Genomic DNA, 10,298 nt, shown 5'->3' on the forward strand with positions numbered 1-10,298 from the left:
TTACAGATCTTAAATCAATAACCTTTGGCCTGACACATGTCTTTCAGCACTGATTACCTGCATTTCTGCTAAGATGGAGGGTGAATACGACAAAAGCTTTATCAAACATGTATAGTGAAATTGCTGATCTTAGTATTATACCACATACATTGTCATTGTCTTTTTAGTGACAACAAAAGCAGCAATGTATCCTCCTCACATAGCAGCGATACAATGAACCTGCACTGATGACCACACCCTGAGCTGCTGATGTTAACATGTTTGTCTACTACACCCACCAAACATCCCCACCCCACCCCCATCTCTCCACCTCACCGTGTTACGCCACCGCAATGTTATACAACGCCCTGCTGCTTCTGCTGTGAACCCCTTCTCCTTCTTTTGTCCCACCCTTCACTATGGACCTGCAGTCGTTAAACGTGCTGCTGAGTTATCACTCCAGTGTAGATGAGCTGCAGGAGGACAGATAAGCTTCTACAAGTGCATCTGAGCTCGACAAAAAATAAGTTTAGTAATAGGTTAGAAAAAGGATTTTTTAAATGTACATATTACAATTGATGAGGTGTTACAATTAAGACAGATCTCGAGCAAAATACTGTCGAGAAGAGACTTGAGATGAAGGAGAAATGCTGCCAGTGAGTGAACACTGCTCTTGCACTGTTTGATAATAAAATGAAATGCTATTAGGGTCTGATTTTCTACTGACAGTCCCCTAGAAATGAAAACAGATGCTGCACTGACCCAAATAATGCACAGTCAGCGGTATGAATGCATTTCTGACAGGGAGTTAAGCGTGTTCAGAGAAAAGAAGGTGTGTTATTCTGCATGGACAGAAATCCAGCCTCAGCAGAACGCCAAGTGGGCACTGCTGATATTTGTATGTTATTTCTATATGTCTTGTGCTTCGACGCTGTTACAATTAAATCAATCCAAGTTTGCAAAACACAAAGTTGGATTGATCAAGTGCTTATCAATATCACAATGCTATTTAAAATCTGTATGTTACTCACTTCATTGCATCACTCATTGACTGACATTAATTATTTGTATTTCAAATAAAGGGGAGGATAGTGCATTGTTGAGCACAGAGGGATATGCCGTAAACAAACGCTGTTTTAAAAACATGACTATAAGTGGACAGGTCATAGTGCACAGCTATTTTTCTCTTAAAACAAAATATTGCAAAAAAAAAAATCCACTGCTGTCAGCTTCCTATATGTGAATATTATCTGGTTATCTTACTCTTCTATGGAAGTAAACTGAGTATCTTTGATTTTTTTGGATGGACAAAACAACACATAAGAAAGAGTCCAGGGTCGTCTGATGTGAATTTCCCACTTGCTGACCTTTACAGACAAAACAAATAGTTGATTAATCGAGAAAATAATCAGTTATATCAAGCAATAATGAAGATAATCATAAGTTCTTGCTCGGTTTCTCTACAACATTTTTTCCAAGGAGGGTTATCTGATTGGGACACGCAAGACTGGGTGGGGGTAATGTGGGACAAAAGTGCCACCCTCTGGTTCAAAATGGTACACTTCTATTTATAAATGAAATATGCTATTCAGTTTAGAGTAAACACATTAAGTTAAATATAAGGCTTCCTCCCACAGTCCAAAGACATGCAGGTTAGGTTAATTGATGACTCTGAAATTGCCCGTAGGTGTGAATGTGAGCGTGAGTGGTTGTCTGTCTCTATATGTCAGCCCTGTGATAGGCTGGAGACCTGTCCAGGTGAACCCTGTCCAGGTGAACCCTGCCTCGCCCATTGACAGCTGGGATCGGCTCCAGCACCCCCGTGACCCTTAACTGGATAAGCGGTTACGGAAGATGGATGGATGGATGGATAAATAGATACCTTTCACTTTTTATATAATGCTCAGTCCTCAAATGCATATAGTTTACATGTGCTTCAATAGAATGACAATGAACACGTGTAATAGTTATGCATGGTTAATATGGAAACAGTTTATGTGAGAACTAATGGAGCTTAAGTTAAGCTGTTGATGATACAATGAAGTTCAAGAAGTACTACCCTGAGCCTTCCTCGTAGCACTTATTGCACTCGTATTAGTTGTTGCACTTACTGTATTTGTATCAGTTCGCTGCACTTATTGTATTTGTATTCGTTTACTGCACTTATCCTATTCGTAGTAGTTTGTAGCACTTATTATATTCGTATTAGTCTGTTGCAATTATTGTTTTCGTAGTAATTTGCCTCTGCACTATACTTTTGCTCTGGTTTATGCTTTAAGATGCTTGTTTAAGAAAGGAGATGCACTTATGACTTCTGGTGACTAGTAGTTCTCTTGAATACCTATGTTGAATACACTTCCTGTAAGTCGCTTTGGATAAAAGCGTCTGCTAAATGACTGTAATGTAATGTAATGTAATGTAATGTTTACATGTGCTTCAATAGAATAACAATGAACACGTGTAATAGTTATGCATGGTTAATATGGAAACAGTTTATGTGAGAACTAATGGAGCTTAAGTTAAGCTGTTGATGATACAATGATTGGTCATAACTTTAAATTTTGTTCAAATTAACACCAGCAGGCCTGTTTCCACTGAGTGACAGATGCTGGTGGCGAAGGGGGCGGGACATCTGCTCCTCACGTGATGACGTTGCATCAATAAGCACCAATCAGGTGATCCCATCTTACAGCGCTACTGCTTTCCGTTTTAAACCTCGCACATGCGCATTTCATTATTAAAATGGCGGCCGTGCAAGGTGGTCTGGTCGACGCGGTCGAAGAGAAAGACATAAAAACAGAACCGTCAAACGATGGCTCTGCAAATAACAATGCAACCGACGGGAGGCTGCTGTCCGCGTCCCCCGGCGTCGCTGCTCCGGCTGCACCGACGAAACCCGCTACGGGAGCCCCGGAGGACCAGCAGACTCTTCTGGCGGTCCTGCAGTTCCTCAGAAAGAACAAGCTGACCGAGTCCGTGGACATCTTGCGCCGTGAAGCGGGGTTACCGGAGGATGCCCTGGACCTGAAGGGGGCGACTCCTCCGGGGCCGGTTCTGGTGGTGGTGGTGGTGGTGGTGCTGCGGGCAGCGGGGAGCTGGAAGGCGGGGATGCGAGCTCTCTGCTCAGCAGGGTGACCGGCTCATCCTCCGCTGCAGCCCCGGCGCCGGCTAAAGGTCCGATGCAGAACTTGTCTGAGTTTGTTTTATTGTGTGAAACGCTGTTGTGAATCCAAAACTTTTGCTTTGAGTTTTTAGTCAAACCTAACAAGTGTAACTATCATGTGTAGTATCACATGTATGACTATAGAGTTACTATACTCTACCAACTCCTCTCTTACAGTCTCAGTTCAAGTTTTAATTCCTTTCATAAGGCATGTATGTTATGTATTGCAAGGATGCAAGTTTTTTTCTTTTTTCTAACAAAAAAAAAAGAACAAGTACCAATTTCAGTCCCAGTGTTATTGCAAGTAAATATACAAAAACCAACTGTGGATATCATTACATTACATTACATTACATTACAGTCATTTAGCAGACGCTTTTATCCAAAGCGACTTACAGGAAGTGTATTCAACATAGGTATTCAAGAGAACTACTAGTCACCAGAAGTCATAAGTGCATCTCCTTTCTTAAACAAGCATCTTAAAGCATAAACCAGAGCAAAAGTATAGTGCAGAGGCAGATTACTACGAAAACAATAATTGCAACAGACTAATCCGAATATAGTAAGTGCTACAAACTACTACGAATAGGATAAGTGCAGTAAACAAATACAAATTCAATAAGTGCAGTGAACTGATACGAATACAGTAAGTGCAACAACTAATACGAGTGCAATAAGTGCTACGAGGAAGGCTCAGGGTAGTGCTTCTTGAAGAGGTGGGTTTTCAGCCTGCGCCTAAAGATGGGCAGTGACTCTGCTGTCCTGACGTCAGTGGGGAGTTCATTCCACCACTGAGGGGCCAGGACAGAAAAAAGCTGTGACCGGGTGGATCATATATTTCATATCATAACAAATGATATAAATTACTCCCGTTTCTCACATAGCTGCCTAGTTGTAATCATGTCTCAACATCTCACAAGTTTAAAAGTGGTGTTATAAAGCCATGATATTTTTTATTCAAAACCTAAATGACAGATAAGGTAATATTTGAATGAAAAATAAACATATAACATATTGTCGTAGAGCTTGGCTTACTGCACATCTCACTGAGACTTCTTCTTCAACAGTGACTGGTGAGGACCAGCCGGACGTCAACGTGGTGCTGTCAGCTTACAGCCAGCAGGGAGACCCGAAGCTGTACCCGGTTTACTACAACGGCCTGAAGAGGTTCATAGAATCGGTTCTGGACTGTCACCGAGCAGAGCTGTCCCAGGTCTTCTACCCGCTGTTTGTGCACATGTATCTGGAACTGGTGTACAACAATCAGGAAACAGAGGCCAAGGCGTTCTTTGAAAAGTAAGTTTCCTTGACATATCATACATCTTTCTAACTATAAACACTTAACTTTTGTTTTAGTGTTAAATCCTGCACAGCTGATAAACCATACCTCTTTTGTTTCTCACCATCTCAGGTTCAGCGGTGATCAAGAGTGTTACTACGAAGATGACTTGCGTGTTTTGTCCAGCCTGTCCAAGAGGGAGCACATGAGAGGCAACGAGACCCTGATGGACTTCCGCACCAGCAAGTTTGTCCTGCGTATCTCTCGTGACTCTTACCAGCTGCTCAAGAGACACTTGCAGGAGCGTCAGAACAACCAGATCTGGAATATCATACAAGAGCATCTCTACATTGACATCTTCGATGGCATGCCACGCCACAAGAGCCAGATTGACGCCATGTCGGGCAGCTTGGCAGGAGAGGCCAAACGAGAGGCCAATAAGGCTAAGGTTGGATTTATACACCAACACACAAAGATGATGTGTGTTTTTTCTTTGTCTCCCCGTGCCTTTGTTTCACAATTGTTGAATTCATGACTTGTTCTTGTTTGATTATAAATACAGGTGTTCTATGGACTGCTGAAGGAACCAGAAATCGAGCTACCTCTTGATGACGAGGATGAGGAGGCAGAGAATGAGGAGGGCAAACCCAAGAAGAAGAAACCCAAAAAGGACAACATGGGCTCCAAGAGCAAGAAGCAGGACCCTAATGCACCTTCACAGACTAGGTAGAGATTTTGGTAGAGAATAAACTTTTAATTTTAAGGACATGACGTATCCACATACAGTACAAGACAGTTGATAGTGTTGTACTTGCCAAACTTCCAGAACTCTACATATTCCAATGTTTAAAAGAGGTATTGATTGTATTGCTTGCAAGCTTCTTTTCAGAAGTCCTTAAACTGCTTGTGGAGCCACCAGTCAGTGACAGTTGACCTTGTTTTTTGTTTTTTCAGGATCCCTCTACCAGAGCTAAAGGATTCAGACAAGCTGGACAAGATCATGTACATGAAGGAGGCCACCAAGAGGATCCGCCTGGGACCAGATAACCTGCCCTCCATCTGCTTCTACTCTTTTCTCAACGCTTACCAGGTAATGACTCAAAACCAAGCAAGTGGTAGAAAATAGACAGTTCATTGTAAACTACAGGAGAATCATTTCTAATTATTCTCACAGGGTCTGACTGCAGTGGACTTCACAGATGACTCCAGCCTGATCGCAGGAGGCTTCGCTGACTCCACAGTACGGGTGTGGAGTGTCACACCGAAAAAGCTCCGCAAGGTCAAGAATGCAGCAGGTACAGTGCAAGAATGTGGCCATGGCAACCTATCTTAATGTAATTCTGACTTTCTATAACACAAATCTCTTCTCTGTCTCAAGACTTGAATCTGATCGACAAAGAGTCGGACGATGTGCTGGAGAGGATCATGGATGAGAAGACGGCCAGCGAGTCAAAGATCCTCTATGGACACAGTGGCCCGGTGTACGGCATCAGCTTCAGCCCAGACAGGTATAATAATAATAATAATAATAATAATAATATGTTTTTATTTGTATAGGCCTTATCAAAACAGAGTTAGTTCTTGACATAGTAAGCAAAGTACACATAAAACATAACAAGGCAAGACATAAAAGCAGCAGTAAAAGAATAAAAGTACTAAACAAACCACATAAAAACATTGTAAAATGGCAGAACCCATAAACAGTATAACAAATCAGGGGCTCTAAGTTCAGATAAAAGCCAGAGGATCTCAAAGTGCAAGCAGGGTCGCACAGAGATAAATGATCTGAGATATACTGAGAAGTCAACCCATTTAGTGCCTTTTAAGTCATTTAAAGAAGCTTTAACAGACTGGAAGCCTGTGTGAAGATGCTAAAAACTGGGTTATGTCTTCAAACCTGTTTACGTAGTTTAAAGCCTGGCAGCTCAGTTCTGTACTGTGCAGCCGGTCACAGTTTTTCTATTTAGGGCATGTGAAAAGACTGTTACAATAATCCAGGCATAATAAGATTAAAGCATGTAAAATAGTTTCTGTAGCTTTACAATTTAACATAGGTGGAACTCTGGCGATGTTCCTTAGTTGATAAAAGCATGTTTGTACAAGTTTTTGTATTGTTCTGCCCAAAACTAAGATTACAGTCAAACAAGACGCCAATATTTCTAGCAGCCTGCCTGGTGTATTCAGACAGGTAACCAGTAGATGGCAGTAATTTAATGTTTGTGTTGCTGGAGCCAATGACAAGAATTTCTGTTTTGCTTGAGTTTAATTGAAGGAAATTCTTAGATATCCAGTGTCTTACATCTATTGGGCACTTCTATAAATAAGCGATCATACTGTGTTCAGTGGGCTTAGATCAATCTTTTAATTGTTCATTTTTGCGGCTTACATTATAACATTATCATTGTCAGTCTGTGCACTCACGTTTACGTTTAGAGAATTTAAAAAAGACACGTTACTGAGTGACCCCTGACTTGTATAACTCTGGTAATTCCTGTTGACCTTCTCATTTTGTCTCTCAGAAACTACTTGCTATCAAGTTCGGAAGACGGGACAGTCAGGCTGTGGAGTCTCCAAACATTCACTTGTCTGGTGGGCTACAAAGGTCACAACTACCCAGTGTGGGACACCCACTTTTCACCCCATGGGTACTATTTTATCTCCGGGGGACATGACAGAGTGGCCCGGTACGAAACAGTTTTTCCTTATTCTTCAGTAACACAGAGAAAAACACACTGTCGATACAAAAAAGCAGCCCTGTCTCCAGATGTCCATCATTGTTCAACGTTGTGCTTCCTCTAACAGTCTCTGGGCAACAGATCACTACCAGCCTCTGAGGATGTTTTCTGGCCACCTAGGAGATGTCACTTGCACCCGCTTTCACCCCAACTCCAATTACGTGGCCACAGGTTCCTCTGATCGCACCATCCGACTCTGGGATGTCCTGCAAGGAAGCTGTGTGCGCATCTTCACCGGTCACAAGGTCAGATGAGTCACCAGAGCCGAGCAGAGCCCCATATCTGTGGTTTCTCTTTCTGAAGTAGGGCCATATCTTGAAAGCCAAATCTAAGATAAGATAATCCTTTATTAGTCCCGCAGCAGGGAAAATTGCAAATCTGTTGTTTAAAGTAAGGAAATTAAGCATTTACAAATGCAAACATAATGGCATGTTTTAAAAATGTCAATACAGTTACGTTTAGTTTGGTATCTGCATATTAGGGAATCAGTTAGTTTAGTTCAACTTACACACATCAGCAAATATTGTGGTGTTATTTATATTCAACATCAGAAATAGGTTGATCCCAATAAAAATAAATGTAACATTAAATGCACTGTCTAAACCCATGAGTCATGGAGCAACACCTCTTTAATTTCTGATGGATGCTATTAAGTGATGCTGGTCAGAGAATTTCCTTTACACCCACAGAGTTAAAAAGGCAAAAGTGTCACAGGTTTATACCACAGTTACAGCTAGCAGAATTGACTGCTGCAGAGACCACTACTCAGCCAGCCTTTAACTCTGTCTTCCAGGGTCCCATCCATGCGCTGAGCTTCTCTCCCAATGGTAAGTTCTTGGCTTCAGGAGCCACTGATGGCAGAGTTCTTCTGTGGGACATCGGTCACGGGCTGATGATTGGAGAGCTCAAAGGCCACACAGACTCCATCTACTCCCTCCGGTTCAGCAGAGACGGAGAGATCCTCGCCTCCGGTGGGTGACATCTTTTAATTTGAAATCAGTTGAATATCTATTAACTGTTATGCAAGTGAATGCATGTGTAGCCATTTTAAAAGAAAAATGATTTAGAGAATGATTAAGCTACATGAGAGCATAGCCCTGCAGTCTTTATCTGTTGGTTTCAATTTATTCACATGCAGATTTGAGGGGAGTTTTCTTTAAATTATGCGTGCAGTGACTGAGTGTACTCTCCCTTTTCTAGGCTCAATGGACAACACAGTTCGCCTGTGGGATGCCACGAAAGCATTTGATGATTTAGAGACAGATGATTTCACAGCGGCTACAGGACACGTCCATCTACAAGATAACTCCCAGGAGCTTCTGCTGGGCACATACATGTCAAAATCCACACCCGTCATACACCTTCACTTCACCCGCAGGAACCTGCTGTTGGCCGCTGGTGCCTACAATCCATGAGACATTATTGAACTATGAGAAAATAATCCAATCAAGCTTGAAATTAAGCATAATTTGTCCCAGTGCTCCCCAAGTAATGAAGAGGTTTGTGGTGCAGCTTGAACAAAACAAAAACTGAATTATCAAAAAATATCACCTCTGGTGAGAATTTAGCTGTAAATAAAGATTAAAATTAAGGTTAGCCGACTCCTGTTCTGGACCTCAGTCTGACAGATTCGGCCACAAATCAAGCTGATCTATTGCAGATATCCCTTCGCCATGATAAGTGCCATTGTTGCTTGAGGACTTTTCTTTTTTTAAATCACTGCCATGAATACAGCTTTGTTCAACACGTGGCTGACATTTCTGTATCATAGTATTTTATATTGGTGTACACTGTAAATAAAAACAAACATGTTTTCTATGTTTTGGGCATAAATGTTCTTTATTCACATAGGGAAAACAAACAGTCAGATATTATTACAAGCATGTCCGGATGCTTTCTCCTCTTCCAGCTGTCAAAATGGACACCTGTAAGGAGACAATGAGGAGGCCTTGAGTTAAATGAATGGAGCATTACTTCCTAAAGTACGATGGATTTGGAAAAAAAATGGAATGTAGAGACTTACATGATCACTTTTCTGTGACAGCGGCCTGTTTCTTGGGCTTCAATTTGAAGAAGAGGCCAATGGCTAGTAGACTGGCGTATGTGGCCAAAACGCACTAAAAGGAGAAAATAAAAAAGGAGGCATGATGGGAATTTCATGACAGTTTCAGCCTGCCAGTTTTCACTGCATGAAAATAATGTTTATTCATAGTTAAGTTGCACACAACTCACATTCTTCCTTCCTGTGATTGTGTACGCATTGAAGTACTTTGCAAACCCAGTAAACTGGTGCTGGCTTCCTGCGTCGTGTCCTCCCATGATGGATTGTTAATGGTCCTATAACAAGTAGATTAATAAACAAATGAGGGAAGTTCATCTTTATCTTACGCACAGTAACTCAAAATCTTGATTGCATTTTTTCAAAGATCCTGTTAAGTCATGATGTAGACTTATATGATGGGAACAAAAATATATTTAGGTTATTTCTCTGTTTTGGGACTGCTGGTTGCACAAAGCATGTCATCTGATGAAGTCACCTTGAGCTCTGGGAAACTGATATGTCTAACTACATTTATAGCCAAGAAACAACCAGCAAAATAAAATCGTGAATGAAAATATTCCCAGTTTAACTACTTTAAACTGGTGTTGGTCACACAGGGTTGGACTTTCATTCATAAAACTTAACTCTTGACAGGACGAAGTGTGGCAAAAAACTCCTGCACCTCACATGTTAGTAATCATTCAAGCAGCATTTGTATTTTGGCCCAACACACACACACAACCTTCTCACAGGAGTGAACTGTTCTTGTCTCATGTCCCTGCATGTAAAGCTCAGCTAGGTTAGCATGCTAACGACAGCTAGCTGTCTGTACAGACCGCTAGTTGAATGCTTCATCACCACAGAGTTGTCTTACAGATAGCATGGGTACATCACTACTCTGTGTTGTTGAATAAAAAGTGACCGGTGTTGTTAGTTTCCAGGTGTGTTATGTCTTACCTTTAGCTCTCGACCCCTGTGGAAGCAGAATGAGACTAGTGTCCTTCAGCAGAGGCCGCGATGTGAGATCTGTCCGGAAGTCCCGCCTACCGCCGCAACCCAGAAGTCTGTCATTGGTCCAAAAGAACGTCACTCAATGTTAGG

The 10,298-nt window shown here is 41.7% G+C and overlaps 2 protein-coding genes across 3 annotated transcripts; one reads left to right on the forward strand and one right to left on the reverse strand.

The window, feature by feature from the left end:
• The first annotated feature begins 2,721 nt into the window (after positions 1 to 2,721).
• taf5 (TAF5 RNA polymerase II, TATA box binding protein (TBP)-associated factor) lies at positions 2,722 to 8,970 on the forward strand. Its single transcript, XM_054603774.1, is given in 12 exon segments — positions 2,722 to 3,003; positions 3,006 to 3,153; positions 4,210 to 4,438; positions 4,554 to 4,869; positions 4,984 to 5,147; positions 5,376 to 5,511; positions 5,596 to 5,716; positions 5,800 to 5,929; positions 6,941 to 7,105; positions 7,224 to 7,401; positions 7,950 to 8,127; positions 8,357 to 8,970. Coding segments are annotated over 12 exon segments (2,262 nt in total). The 3' UTR covers positions 8,572 to 8,970.
• atp5md (ATP synthase membrane subunit k) lies at positions 8,968 to 10,241 on the reverse strand. Of its 2 annotated transcripts, none has more exons than XM_054603786.1 (4): positions 10,155 to 10,241; positions 9,389 to 9,493; positions 9,180 to 9,273; positions 8,968 to 9,081 (listed from the first exon to the last, which is right to left on the reverse strand). In XM_054603786.1, the coding sequence occupies exons 2-3, from the start codon at positions 9,473 to 9,475 to the stop codon at positions 9,184 to 9,186; spliced, it is 177 nt and encodes a 58-aa protein (XP_054459761.1). In that variant the 5' UTR covers positions 9,476 to 9,493; positions 10,155 to 10,241; the 3' UTR covers positions 8,968 to 9,081; positions 9,180 to 9,183. The 2 variants fall into 2 exon arrangements, with proteins under 2 accessions (XP_054459761.1, XP_054459762.1); XM_054603787.1 differs by having other exon boundaries at positions 8,968 to 9,104.
• Between the last annotated feature and the right edge of the window lie 57 nt (positions 10,242 to 10,298).

This window comes from Anoplopoma fimbria, chromosome 9, assembly GCF_027596085.1.
Source record: "Anoplopoma fimbria isolate UVic2021 breed Golden Eagle Sablefish chromosome 9, Afim_UVic_2022, whole genome shotgun sequence".
Classification (NCBI taxonomy): Eukaryota; Metazoa; Chordata; class Actinopteri; order Perciformes; family Anoplopomatidae; genus Anoplopoma; species Anoplopoma fimbria.